The 14,471-nt window shown below is 46.1% G+C and overlaps 1 protein-coding gene across 1 annotated transcript in view; it reads left to right on the top strand.

Annotated features, from left to right (window-relative positions):
* Positions 1 to 71: 71 nt before the first annotated feature.
* ELP3 (elongator acetyltransferase complex subunit 3) overlaps positions 72 to 14,471 on the top strand; it is a 71,459-nt gene continuing 57,059 nt past the window's right edge. The window contains exons 1-7 of the mRNA XM_026846300.1: positions 72 to 157; positions 2,275 to 2,374; positions 3,272 to 3,410; positions 5,390 to 5,460; positions 9,942 to 10,005; positions 11,879 to 11,947; positions 13,761 to 13,915. Of these exons, the coding sequence (XP_026702101.1) occupies positions 139 to 157; positions 2,275 to 2,374; positions 3,272 to 3,410; positions 5,390 to 5,460; positions 9,942 to 10,005; positions 11,879 to 11,947; positions 13,761 to 13,915 (617 nt within the window). The 5' untranslated portion in view covers positions 72 to 138. The remainder of the gene's footprint in view (positions 158 to 2,274; positions 2,375 to 3,271; positions 3,411 to 5,389; positions 5,461 to 9,941; positions 10,006 to 11,878; positions 11,948 to 13,760; positions 13,916 to 14,471) is intronic.

The following is a 14,471-nucleotide window of genomic DNA, read 5'->3' as shown; positions in this document are numbered from 1 at the left end:
CCCCCCCCTCCCTGCCCTCCTGTTGCTTTCCGGCAGCGCGGCTGGAAGTGCGACGTTTTCACGATGTCACGTGGGGTGGGGCGGTGTCGCTTCGCGGCAGCGGCCTGTGAGGCGAGCGGAGCAGGGGGTGCTGCCACCATGAAGCAGAAGAGGAAAGGTAGCGGCGTGTGGGGTGGTGGCAGTGCCCGGGGCTGGCGGCAGGGTGGGCTCTGCCCCTCTTTCCGGAGCTGAGAGCAGTGGGGCGGGGAGTTGCTGCCCGTGTGTGTAAGGGCGGGCTGAGGGGCAACGCTTTACCTTGTGGTTGGGCATGGCGGGGGGGGGCTGTGGGACGGGGCCACTCCTCATGCTTCTCCCGGCCCTGTGGGGTGGGAGCTGTGCGGTGGGAGCTGTGCGGTGGTAGGGCTTTACCGCCGCTCCTAATGCTCTGTGTGTGTGTAGTGGGAAAACGGAGCGAGAGCTTGCTCTGCTCCCTCCGCGTTTATGGCGGCGGGTAAAGGGCCAGCCCCGACCTTGCCTGAGGGTTGAAGGGACTTGGCACCCCTCTGTGAGCCACCCGTCGTCTCTCCCCACTGCCTCTCCCCGCTGTTTAATTGGGCGCTGTCCCTGGGAGGCAGAGTCCGTTGCGCCCATGTGGGTCCGCAGGAATTTGCCCTGCTTCTGCCTGGTGCTCTGATTGTCAGATGCAGAATGGGGTGCTGGGGGCATGGGAGTCCGGGTATTGTTGGGCTTTTCCCACACGGCAGAGTGGAAACAAACTGGGAGAGGGGTATTGGGCAGCAAAGATGATGTAGGGCAGTACGGGACTATCAGTGGCCTGATCTGTCCCACAAAACTACCGTCAGAGAGAGACTAGATGGGAGCGTCGCTGTGGTGCTTCTCCCAGGTGGGTGTAAATGCTGCCAGATTTCAGCACAGCTGATAAGCACAAAAGTTTGTTGGAGCAGTTGTAAGCCCAGCTATGTCCCTACTCAGGGGGTTTTCTGACAGTTTTGCTGTGTATATTTTACTGTCCCAGCACTTGCTGGTGTAGATGGAGCTGCACAAGGTGAAATTGTTACTCTAAATTTGGTCTCAAGAGATCTCCCCTAAGGCTTAGTTTGAAGTTTTAAAGGCAGGCAGGCTGTATTACAGCGCTGGGTGCTCAGGGGATCATTCCACCTAACGTGCATGTCAAAAGACAAAAGCACACTTGTTACATACAATTAAAGAAATGGATATTCATGTAATTTCCAAGAAGTACAGCTTGTTTCCAGAGGATCTAATGCATATGTTAATACATTGAGCAAGTGTATTAAAATTTGGGGAAGGGTCTCTGAGAGGCTTCCATGGGGGGTTTCGGTGGTCTGTGGTGGTCCCTAGTGGCTGTTGAAGAGATGTCTTGGTGTCCTCTCCATGAACTCTGAGGAGTTTTTTTCTCATATATGGCCTCGTCTTGGTTCGTTATTCTGTCTGAAAATTTTTCTCAGCTTTCTTGACAAACACAGGTGTGTGTTGGTTTCTCTGCCCTCCCCAGGATGTATCCATCACAGCTGCAAAAATTATGTCTGAGGTGCCTTACAGCAGTTAGCACCAACTGCTTGCAGCTGTCAGTTATCAGGCATCAAAATAAATCCACGTTGTTGTTAGGAAGTGTGGATAGATCTCTTAATAGTAGTGCCCCCCTTCTCCCAAAGCTGGTAAGGAAGAAATGTAAGCAATGTGTATGGTCTGTCAGTGCAGACCCTTGTTGCAGCATGGGGTGGGTCTGTGAGGCACAATGAGGAAGCCTTAAGGCACTGGTAGCGCTGCCTGATGCCCTCTCCCAGTTTGTTTCCACTCTGCCATGTGGGAGAGGCCCAGCAATACCCAGACTGCCCTGCCCCCAGCACCCTGTTCTGCATCTGATACCCTCTCTGTGATGGAGCTGGCCTCTTCCTTTGGGTGGCCCCACTGTCCTTCCCACCACTGCGTCCTGTTCCTTGCCACCTGTACTGGTAGCGTCAGGCTATTCTACTAATCATCTTTAATTTCCAGTGACTTTTTATTTGTAGCTGTTGTGCAGATTGCTCTGACATAAGAAGGTGGAGTTTGTCCTAGAAGTAAAAGGAAGTCAGTGATGTGAGATGGGGACTGATTTGTTTGGGGAATGTTGCAAACCAAGAGTGATGATGGCAAAAGAGGCAACAACTGTAGGAAATATTAAAAATGAACAGCAGAGCTGGTGTGCCTTGGTTGTCACAAGCAATTAGAAAGCACTGGCTGTACACGTGGTTTGTTGTTTTGTTCTCATTTCAGGAGACCTCAGCCATGCAGAGCTGATGATGATGACGATAGCTGACATCATAAAACAATTAATTGAGTCTCACGAGCAGGGAAAAGATGTGAATCTGAACAAGTAAGTCACTCTGGGATGGCACTGAAGAGCTGGTCCACTAGGGATGAACCTGTTCTATACTGATTGTTGCATTTAGGTTTTTCTTTTAAAATGCTTTATTTTCACAGGCTACTGTCATTTCTCTTACCATTATCTGATAATAAAGACACCAAGATTTGTAAATTCTGTGGTGATTTGAAATTGTGCAGTGCTCAGAGGTACAAAATGGGTTGTACTGGTGAAAAAACCCAAGCAACTTGTCATTGCCTTTTTGTGTTTCTACCTGTGTTCATCCTTCAGTAGTCCTAAAGTCAGTTCCACCAGGGAAAGGAGAGATTAATTTAGGGATAAAGTTTAAATCAAATTTTCTTAGCAACGTTTGATAAATGAAGTTGTTTTCAGAAAGTTCTTTACATACACGGAATAATAAAACCTGAATTTCTCCTACTGTTTCTATTTCATTTACATGGTGTAATTGCAGACTTTTTGCTTTCATTTACATGATTGCAGACTTTTTGCTGATGTCTTTAACGGGCATGAATGTCTTTAGAAATGAACACGGCTAGAGTCTGTGTGTGCAGGGGTTACTCACATGGCAGACATGAAAATAATTAAATCACTGAAAACAGGTAACTCAGAGTCTGTGGGCAGATGTTTTAATAAAACCATCATTAGAAGAAAAATATGCAGGCTAAAAACATTGGCAGTTGTTGCATAACGACTTTATTTGGAGTTTATTTTCGGTGCAGCAGTTGTGAGGAGTTGTTGTATGCTTTTTAAATAAGGTACCTGGAAAGGCAAATTGGCAGAACCTCCCTAGATCTCCACGTCACTGAGCGGTGGTGTGATAGCACTGCTGTGGAATATGGGCGTGCAAGTCAGGATGGAGTTATGAATTGGAGGTATTTGTGCTTTCAGGCTGAAAACCAAGACATCGGCCAAGTACGGGCTTTCAGCGCAGCCGCGTTTGGTTGACATCATCGCTGCTGTGCCGCCACAGTACCGCAAGGTGCTGGTGCCAAAGCTGAAGGCCAAGCCTATAAGAACTGCTAGTGGGGTAAGTGTAGACATCGCTCACAGAATCACAGAACCGTCTGGGTTGGAAGAGACCTTGAAGATCATCCAGTCCAACCATTCACCTAACATTGACAGTTCTCAACTACACCAGATCCCTCAGCGCTACGTTGACTGTACTCTTCAACCCCTCCAGGGATCCCGGGGACTCCCCCCTGCCCTGGGCAGCCCATTCCAACGCCCAACAGCCCCTTCTGCACAGAAATCCTTCCTCAGAGCCAGCCTGACCCTGCCCTGGGCAGCTTGAGGCCATTCCCTCGGGGCCTGGCGCTGGCTCCTTGGCTCCAGAGACTCATCCCCCCTCTCTGCCCCCTCCTGGCAGGGAGTTGCCGAGGGCCAGGAGGTCTCCCCTCAGCCTCCTCTGCTCCAGACTGAACCCCCCCAGTTCCCCCAGCCGCTCCCCAGCAGACCTGTGCTCCAGACCCTGCCCCAGCTCCGTTGCCCTTCTCTGGCCACGCTCGAGTCACTCAATGGCCTTTTTGGGGTGAGGGGCCCAAAACTGAACCCAGGAATCGAGGGGCGCCCCCCCCAGTGCCGAGCCCAGGGCTCAGATCCCTTCCCTGTCCCTGCTGGCCACGCCAGGGCTGACACCAGCCAGGATGCCGTTGCTCTCCTTGGCCCCTGGGCACACTGCTGGCTCCTGTTCAGCCAGATATCAATCAACACCCCCAGGTCCCTCTCTGACTGGCACTCTCCCCATCCACCACGATCCTTCCCTCCTCTCATCCATAAATTGTATTAAATTGTTTTCCAAGACCAGGATATTGAGTTCTGGAAGCTTTAATACAGATGTGCTGGCTGCATTGCCAGCTTCCACGTTGCCTTTTCTGTGATGATGTGCCTACAGGGCTGTTCCTTTCAAAACTTGGGAGAAGAGAAAGAGGAGGTGTGAGGTTTTATTTCAGAGTGGCATGTCTTGGTTTTTTAGTTGCTGTAGAAACAGTGCAGCTTAATCTGCAGACCCTCTCAATGAACAGAGGTAAAAACTGTATTTAACCTGTTTCTCGAAAAGGTAGTTCAGGCTGAAAACAATAATAGAGGTACAGTTAACATTCAGTTGGGTGTTTTTATGCTCCCCTGCTGTATGTATAGCATGCCTAAAATCAAGTCAACAAAAATCCCTGAAAACCAACCAAACAAAAACCCTCAGAAACAAAAATCCATGAAGTGTTTAATTTCTGTAACTTAAAAAAAAAAAAAACAAACATCCAACCCCCTCTGAACAAACCCACAACCTCCCCCCACCCGTCAATTCCTTAATTTATTTGATTTCTTATTTCTGGCCATAGAATATTTCATTAAACTCTTAACTTCAGCTGGAAATTGGATATTCTGAGTTGGGTGTCCCAAATTAGCAGACACTGGAAAGTCTTTGTGGGTCTCTCTTCCTCCCTCTGGTCCCCTTTACAAAGGAAGGGAGCATCTTACATTATGCTTACGTTTAATGTATGAAAAGCAGTTGTGAGATCAGGCAGGGAAGAAAGGCTTAGCTCAGGTGGAGGGAGGAAGCTGTTTTTTATTCTGTTTGGTTCATATCTGTTTGTTTCTCTTCTTCGCTCCCCCACTTCCATCCTCCAGGTGGTGGCTGGTGGCACGCTCTCACCCTGGAGCTGGTTTAGATGTGTGTTAGATGGTCCTAGCGAATACCTGGATGTCTCTGTGCATCTTTTCAGGAGGGTGGTTAATCAGATTTGGTATAAGACAAACAATTCTTTATAACAGACTGCCACTTTATTCTGAATTATAAAAATATTAAATAATCGGTTTCCTATTTCATGATATATTTGTTATCTCCTTCAAGAGTTAACACATAGATATTCTAGGTGGCAGACTAAGAAGAAAACATCTTTAAATAGTCTCTCACAGATGCACGTGTATACGTAGCCTTCCAAGATGCATTTTATTTTAGTAACTTCAGAAGCAATTACTATAATTTCTCTCCTCTAATTTTTCTTCTTACAGATTGCTGTTGTGGCAGTGATGTGTAAACCACACAGGTGTCCACACATTAACTTTACAGGCAACATATGTGTGTAAGTATCACAGCTTAGATGAAATAAGGAGACTGTTTTCCAGTATTTCTGTATAAATCTAATATTGCAGTAGCATTGTGTCAGGGACAGGCTTCCTTTCTGCACAAGCACTAAGTTGCAGATTGCTGACGCCTGCACATTTATGCTAAAAAGTCTTGTTTTCAATTTTTCTTCAAGGAAGAAACCTTTTTCTTCCATGGACCAAATCCTACTTAGTAGGATTCATGGTTCTGTGAATATAGTAACCAGGAGAATATATTAATGAGCAAATGTGAATTGTATCACAGTGATCAAAGATGTGTTGTGCAGGTGACTGGCTACATAAGCCGACTGGAGAAGACTATTACAGAAGAGAAACAGGGCTCAGTCTGAAAAGTTTAAAAACTGCTGAACTGAGACAGGCCCAAGGAGGTGCAGGTGTTGTCTGCAAAAAGGTGCTCGGTGTGACAGTCTGGCTCTGCCTGGCTCTGGAGTGAAACGAGAGCACAGATGGAAGGGAAAGGCCTCCAGCTGCCAAGAACTCGTGGCATTAAGTGAATAGCTTCTGAATTTTATTTGAATTGAAGAACCCATGCTGGGTTTAACTTGAAGTATGTTTCTGCTGCTTGACTTAAGAGTCTGTGCACCTGAGATCTCATCTGGTTTTTCTTCCAACCACGTCAGTTCATCTATTTTAAAACATTGCTTCTCTTTCCCACCTTGTCACTCCTGAGCCACCAGTGTGTTTCACCACCAGCTGCCTAACAGAGTGAGCTGGCTCCATTCTTTTTTTTTTTTTTCATGAGCAGCTATTCTGTTTGAGATGTTCCAGGTAATTACTTGTATGAAATGTCTTCAATTGGTTTGCGCAACTTTTGCCAGCAAATTAATTTGGCCACGGTAATTTGGTAATTAATTTTATAATGGTGACAGATGACTTGGGTTGAGTTTGCAGGGCAGGCAGTGAGGAAACTAATCAATTATACTGTGAACGGAATGTGTCTGATTTGATAGAGATGGCATTATCTTGGTGTCTGTGCAGTTGAGATCAGCACCGTAAGTAATTATACACGACTGCTCTGATACCTTTTCTGTTGGAGGTGCTCAGTGCCTGCAGTTAAAGTAGGAGGGTTGACAACCCTCCTGTCTCACGTCATCTTTGAGCACAGAATGGCTGTAGGTTGGTCACTAATCCCACAGCCCTCAAAAGAAAGCGAAGGATCTGCAAAATAAATTTATATTCCCTTTGGTTACCATCTGCTGCCTACCATTCCTCTGCTGCCTAGCAGTCATGCTGTGCTAGCCACAAGTCCATCTTGCTGTGTCACAAAATCAGAGTTTCAAACAAGCCTCTAGATGTAGAAACTGAAATTTAATACCAAACTGCCATACAATTATAGAATCATCGAATGGTTTGGGTTGAAAGGGACCTTAAAGCCCATCCCATCCAATCCCATCCCCCTGCCCCGGGCAGGGCCACCTTCCACCAGCCCAGGTTGCCCAAAGCCCCATTCAACCTGGCCTTGAGCCCTTCCAGGGAGGGGGCAGCCACAGCTTCTCTGGGCAGCCTGTGCCAGGGCCTCACCCCCCTCACAGGGAACAATTTCTGCCTTAGTTCTCATCTAAGTCACCCCTCTGTAAGTTTAAAACCAACACCCCTTGTCCTATCCCTACACCCCCTGATCCAGAGTCCCCCCCTGCCTTTCCTGCAGCCCCTTTCAGCCCTCGGAGGCCACTCTAAGGTCTCCTCGGAGCCTTCTCTTCTCCAGCTGAACCCCCCAACTCTCCCAGCCTGTCCTCACAGGGGGGCTCCAGCCCCCCCAGCATCTCCGTGGCCTCCTCTGGCCCCACTCCAGCAGGTCCGTGTCCTTCTGCTGTTGGTGCCCCTGAGCTGGACCCAGCCCTGCAGGGGGGTCTCACAGAGCGGAGCAGAGGGGGAGAATCTCCCCCCCTCGCCCTGCTGCCCACCCTGCTCTGGGTGCAGCCCAGCACACAGGTGACTTTCTGGGCTGAGAGTGCACATTGCAGGGTCATCCAAGTCCTTCTCCTTGGGGCTGCTCTCAATCCGCTCCTCACCCAGCCTGGATTTGTGCTTGGGATTACCCCGACCCATGGGCAGGACCTTGCACTTGGCCTCATTGAACTCCATGAGGTTCACACGGTCCCACCTCTCCAGCCCATCCAGGTCCCTCTGGGTGTCACATCCCTTCCCTCCCGTGTGTCACCGCCCCACACAGCTCGGGGTCATGGATGAACTTGCTGAGGGTGCCTCGATCCCACTGTCCACATCGCCAACAAAGATGTTGAACAACACTGGTCCTGGCCTCTGAGGAGCACTGCTTGTCACTGCTCTCCACTGGGACATCGACCTGTTGACTGCAACTCTTTGAGGGCAGCCACCCAGCCAATTCCTGATCCCCCGAGTGCTCCATCCGTCAGATCCACGTCTCTCCAATTCAGAGACAAGGGTGTTGTGCTGGACAGTGTCAGATGCTTTGCTCAAGTCTAGGTGGATGACATCAGTTGGTTTTCCCTTGTCCACCAATGGTATCGTAGAAGGCCACCAGATTCCTTCAGGTGTGATTTGCCTTAGTGAAGCCATGTTGGCTGTCACCAATAATCACCTTATTTTCCATGTTCACTAGCATAGTTTCCAGGAGGATCTGCTCCATGATCTTGCCAGGCACAGAGGTGAGACTGACTAACCTGTAGTTCCCTGAATCTTCTTTATTTCCTGTTTTTAAAATGGGGGTTATGTTCCCCTTTTTCAGTCAGCAGGAACTTCACCAGACTGCCACAACTCAAATACGATGGATAGTGGCTGAACCAGTTCATCCCCCAGTTCTCTCAGGACCCATGGACTTGTGCACCTTCAGGTTCCTTAGATGGCCTCAGACCTGCTCTTCTCCTACAGTGGGTGGTTCTGCATTCTCCCAATCCTCACCTTTGCCTTCTGCCCCTTGGTTGGTGTGACTGGAGCCCATGTTGGTGAAGACTGAGGCAAAAAAGTCCTTGAGTAGCTCAGCCTTCTCCATGTCCTTGGTAACCAGGTCTCCCATTTCCCCCTGGAGAGGGCCCACATTTTCCCTAGTCTTCCTTTCATCACTGACCTACCTGCAGAAGCTTTTCTTGTTGCCTTTGATGTCCCTAGCCAGATTTAATTCTATCAGGGCTTTGGCCTTCCTAACCTGATCCCTGGCTGCCTGGGCAGTTTCTCTGTATCCCTCCCAAGCTATTTGACCTTGCATCCAACCTCTGTAGCCTTCTGTTTTGTGTCTGAGCTTGTCCAGGAGCTCCTTGTCCATCCCTGCAGCTTCCTGATGTTCTTACCTGCCTTTCTTTTTGTCAGGGTATGTTGCTCCTGAGCTTGGTGGGAAGTGATCCTTGAATATTAACTAGATTTCCTAGGCCATGCCCTTCCCTCCAGGGCTTTATCCCGCACTACTCTGCCAAGCAGATCCCTGAAGAAGCCAAAGTCTGCTCTCCTGAAGTCCAGAGTAGAGAGCTTGCTGTATGCCCTCCTCGCTGGCTGAAGGATCTTGAGCTCCACCATTTCATGGTCACTTGAACTTCATGTTCCCCACCAACCCCTCTTTGTTATCTGGAGCATTTTGTCTGTATTCTTTTGGACTTAAAATGTTGTATTCATTCCTAAGTTCAGAAAACCAATGTAAATGAGCTTTCTCACCATCAAGATACTTATGTTCTATTAATTTGTGGAAATGTAGATTGTGTAACAGGATGATATCTCCATGTCTTTCCATGCCAAACAACAATCATATTTTACATCAAATGAGACTTATGTCCTTGATAGAATGGTGGAAAATATTTACATTGTTTATGATTGTCAAAATTCCTTTTTAAAATCTAATAATCTGTGTGTAACTATTACTTCAAAACTGTATGGCAGCTCCCTAAAATAATGCCATGTTCCAGAAACACATTCACAATACATCTTGCTTCTAGGAAGTCACATCAGGTTGCTTTATGTACATGTAGTCATTTGACAGGTCTGAACTGTTTTTTGACATCCCATTCTCATTAAAATTAAATGAACCAGCTGTTTTGCACGGTAAACTTAGCTGTTGTAAACATACACAGGTGCAGTTCCTCTTGGTGTTACTGGATATCACAGAATCACTCTCTCCAGCATGCAGAAACATGGGGATTTATTCATTCATCCCATGCTCTGAGCTGACCAGTCATGAACTACCTTCAGTCTGGAAGCTGTATTGCAGCATTAAGGTACTGTAGGGCTTGAGCTAGCCAAGCCTGCCTTTTGTGGAATTGTTTTTTACCTTTATGAGAACACCCACGTGCCAGGAGAGGGGTCGGCACGTTGCTGTGGTCAGCCAGCTGTCTCAAATTTGTGCTCCCCCGTGTTTCTGATGAGAGGTGGAGTTAGGTGGAGCAGTGTCTGCTCAGCCTGCACCTTCTTGTGGACCCCATCATTTGCAATTGTCTGAGTTTGATGCCTCTTTTCTGTCTTTTTATATTTGCAGGTACTGCCCAGGTGGACCTGATTCTGATTTTGAATATTCAACACAGTCTTACACTGGATATGAGGTATTACATCAGTCTGCCATCGTGAATTGCCTACACTCTCTATAAACTTGGGTTAGGCTGCTCTTTATTTCTACAAATTCACTCAAGTCGCAGGAATAAAAAACAAAAGCAGGCTTCATAAACTTCGAGATCTAAAGCAACTCAAGCTAGGACTGGAAATTCTTTTCAATTATTGTAGCAGTTGTTTTTTTTCTCCTCACCTTGCTGCTGTTTATACTGTTAAACGTGCAATATGCTTTAGAGCAGGAGTGAGCAGCCTGTGATTGTGAGCAGGGTGGTGCAGCATCTTGGCTGTACCCCAAGACTTGCTGGTGTGGGTACGGCTGTTAAATCTGAATCTCCAGCTGTGGAAAGCAACTGAGTGAGGACAGTTGAAGTTTGCATTGCTGCCTCCCATGGGACACTGCTGCATGCAGTTTGTTGAAATGAATGCTGGCTGTGATCGCTACAGGAGTTACCAATCTGTGGCAGAATTCTCCGAACTAAACAGTCCAGCAAAAATATAAAGTTTTACTTGTGGCTCAGTATGGGTTTAAGGGAAAGGTACTGAGAAGGCAGAGCCAGACTCATCCTCAGAGCTGCTAAATGGAAAGATGAGAGGCAACAGACATGAGTTAGAATGTGGAAGATTGTGCCTTAATATAAGAAAAGAATGTTTTAACATGACAGTTGTCAAACGCTTGAGTGGTTTTGGGATCTCTGTTCTTAAAGATAGTCACTGGCTGCACACAGACCTGAGCATCCTATCCTAACTGGGCCTGCTTTCAGTCCTGTCCAGCCTGCAGATTAACAAAGGTCAGGCTCTAGAAAAAAGACCATTATTTAGCTGTTAGTGCCTCTGAAATTCCATTCATGCTTTTTTATGTCTCTGTATCTGCAGTGGTATCTCACTAAATACATATATTTCTGAAACAGCCCTCTCCTGTTGTCTGGAGAAAGTTTAACAGCAGATCTTGCTGTGACTAAATTATTGTGGGTGGTTTTAACAAAACAACTCATAGCTGTAGTATAGATGTAAAGTAACAAAATGAGATAAAATACGAACCGGATTAATTTGGTAAACAGTGATGCAGCATCCTTTCGGTACAGATTTTGTGTGTTGTTATCCACCTCTCAGTGACTTGAAACTTGTCCTGTTAGTGCAAAGTAGGAAAATCCTGTGTATATGTAACTGCTTTAAAATTCATGTTGTTTTGGATATGTTATATTAATTTGTTCAGTGCTAACAGCATGTGTGAGTTGTGCATGATTAAAAGAGTCCTCGTTCTCGAGAGCTTTTAATGCAGCAGATACAAAATACTACATAAATCCAGGATACAAAAGATACTTGAAAACCTTGTTTTGGAGTGTTATTAATAGGTTTACATTGGATGGTAATATTAGTAGTAAGGTGTTAGGGATTTCAGTTGAAATAGTATCTTTAGCTTAAAGAATATTTGAAGTTTAGACTGAGCTCTAGAGGACGCTGCTTGGATAACTTGTGCAAGTGGAGAGAAACTAAAATGAATGGGACAGAAAAAGTGGTACTTTGAAAAACATTGTGATTTTTTGGTGATATTTTTTGTGACTCACTACAGAGATTCTTCATCCTGTTGTAATGCACTAAAAAGTTGAAAAATTGTGTTATTCTTTTTATGTCATGTTACCATCTCAGGATGACAATGTGTTTTGTTATAATTTTTTAAAAATTAAGGAGCCAAAATAATATTTGAACTTGGATGGACTCTTTGGTTCTGAGTTTGAAGATTTTAGGATCTATTAGGATTTGAAGACTTAAGCATCTGTTTCAATGATAAAAGGTTTTTTTTTTTTCTTTTTCACTGTTTTTTTTTAAAAAAATAAATTACAAAATGAATCTCCTTGTGTTTTTTAGCCAACGTCCATGAGGGCCATTCGGGCTAGATATGACCCTTATCTCCAGACAAGACACAGAGTAGAACAGGTAAATTCTTACACTGAAAGGGGAATACATTGTGGTTGTGATGAAAATGAGAGTGCTTTTAATTGCCTGAACTGGTGGACTGAAAGGGTTGTGATCAGCAGCACTAAGTGCAGCTGGAGGCCAGTCTCTAGTGATGTAACCCAACTGTCAATATGGGGGCCAAGAGTGTTTAACCTCTGTGTTAATGACCTGGGTGCTGGGACAGAGCAAGTTTGTAGATGATATGGAATTGGGAGGAGTGGATGACAGACCAGAGGATCATGCTGCCATTCAGAGAGACCTGGACAGGCTGGAGAAATGGGCTGCTGAGCACTTCTTGAAGTTGAACAAAGGGAAATGCCAAGTCCTGCCCCTGGGGAGGAACAACCCCAGGCACCAGTATGTGCTGGGGGCCAACCATTTGCAAAGCAGCTCTACAGAAAAGGAGCTGGGGGTGCTGGTGGACACCAGGTTGACCATGAGCAGCACTGTGGTCTATAGGCAAAGGCCAGTAGCCTCCTGGGCTGCATTAGGAGTGTTGCCAACATGTCAAGAAGGGAGGAGATCCTTCCTCTAGCCTCAGCAGTGGTGAGGCCCCACCTGGAGAGCTGTGTCCAGCTCTGGGCTCCGCAGAAGACAGACGTGAACACACTGAGGGAAGTCTAGCAGAAGGCCACTAAGATGATGAAGGGACTGGAGCATCTGAAGAGATGCTGAGGGAGCCAAGGCTGTTTAAGCCGGGGATGAGAAGGCTTGGGGGAATCTTGCCAATGTGTGTAAGTAGTTGGTGGGAGGCTGTAAAGAAGACAGAGCCAGGCTCTTCTCAGTGATGCCCAGTGACAGGACAGGACATGATGCAATGAGCACAAATGGAAACATGAGAAATTCTATTTGAGCATCAGGGAACTGTGAGCCAGGTGCCCAGAGAGGATGTGCAGTCTCCATCCTTTGAGACATTCAGAGCCTGGATGCAGTACTGAACAAACTGCTGGTAGCTGATGCTGCTTTGAGAAGAAAGATTTAACTAGGTGACCTCCAGAGGTCCCCTCTAACCTCAACTTTTTTATGATTCTATAATTCTACATTAGCCTGACTTGATCCCTGTAGAAAAATTATTTTTAGACCTTTAAACTGTCTATCATCTCTATTAGATAAATGACAAGTTTTGAACCTCTTATAAGATTTTATCTGTTCTGAACAATACCTGGCTAATAGGAGATCCTATTACAAAAAAATTGTACTGAACTTCTGTGACGCTTACTAGTTCTTGATAATTACTTAAATGGAGAATTTAGTACTCAAATAGTGGCTTTCCTACCAAAATGATTTTTTGGAGGACTTTACTGGAGAGTTAGAAGAGTTTTTTGATCCTGTTCTGCTTTGGCTGGTTCCCTGTTTATCTCCACATCCATTGGAAAATTCTCTGTGGATTCAGTGTAGTCCTTCTCTCCCACAAGTTTTTAAGGAGAGTTCTGCATGGATTGAAGGCAATGTGAGGAAACTTTTAGTACTGGCCTTACCTAAGCTAATTTCAAACTGGGAACCAGGGTTACTCCATCAGCAAGATACTAGGCTCAATTCTGCTGTGTCAAGAAAACCTGTAACACTGGGCTCAATATCTGTACTCTGTTCTTGCAGTAGAAAAATAACTTTTGAGGGCTTTTAAGGGGGGAGGTTATAAGAAATCTGTGCAAAAGTGTTCAGGGTTTGTCATATGTGAAAGAAACGACAGTGAAAGAAGGAAATGCAGTGTAAGAATGTCAGGGTTTTCAGGGAAGTCTTTTAGGTAAGTCCCTGATTGGTAATTTGTCCCCCGGTACTTTTAATTTTACAGCTGAAGCAGTTGGGCCACAGCGTGGATAAAGTAGAGTTTATTGTGATGGGTGGAACATTCATGGCCCTGCCGGAAGACTACAGAGATTACTTCATCAGAAACCTTCACGATGCCTTATCAGGTCACACTTCCAATAATGTAGCAGAGGCTGTCAGGTAAGCATCTTGATTTTCCTTAATGTAGTTGTTTAAAAGTGTTCTTTGAACGGTGTAAGAACAGCAAATACTGAAGAAAAGCTGTTTGTTTTTTTTTTTTTTAAAAAGGCAATGTTTATCCAAATACGTATTTAGACACGGAATATTTATAGCTCAACTTGCAGCATAGCTCTGCGTACTGCATAGCACCCGCAGAACGTAGGGCCACGGTTTATCTATTTTCTCGTGTGGGAAACGCTAAGCTGCTTCTAATTTCTTGGCATTCCATCTGGACTTTTACCTTTTATGCCTCATCACCTTGATTTGGAGTTGTGACGAATCCCATTGCCACGGGATTTATTTCCTTGAGCTGGGACGGGGAGCTGATCCCGCCTTGGAGGGAGGCCAGACGTCAGCTCCCATCAGGGATGACTCACCCCCGAGAGCGTCAGCGCTCAGGAGCTCCCAGCCCCTTCCAGTCTCCAACGCAGTCACCCTTGCAGTATTTTGGTGTGGCAAGGAGATGCTCTTCTCATTTTACAGTTGGTGAACAGAAAATCAGAGGCTGATTTATTTA

This window comes from Athene cunicularia (assembly GCF_003259725.1).
Source record: "Athene cunicularia isolate RWA chromosome 3 unlocalized genomic scaffold, athCun1 chr3_part1, whole genome shotgun sequence".
Classification (NCBI taxonomy): Eukaryota; Metazoa; Chordata; class Aves; order Strigiformes; family Strigidae; genus Athene; species Athene cunicularia.
The sequence above is the reverse complement of the archived record's forward strand: the minus strand, read 5'-3'. Positions and strand labels throughout refer to the sequence as shown.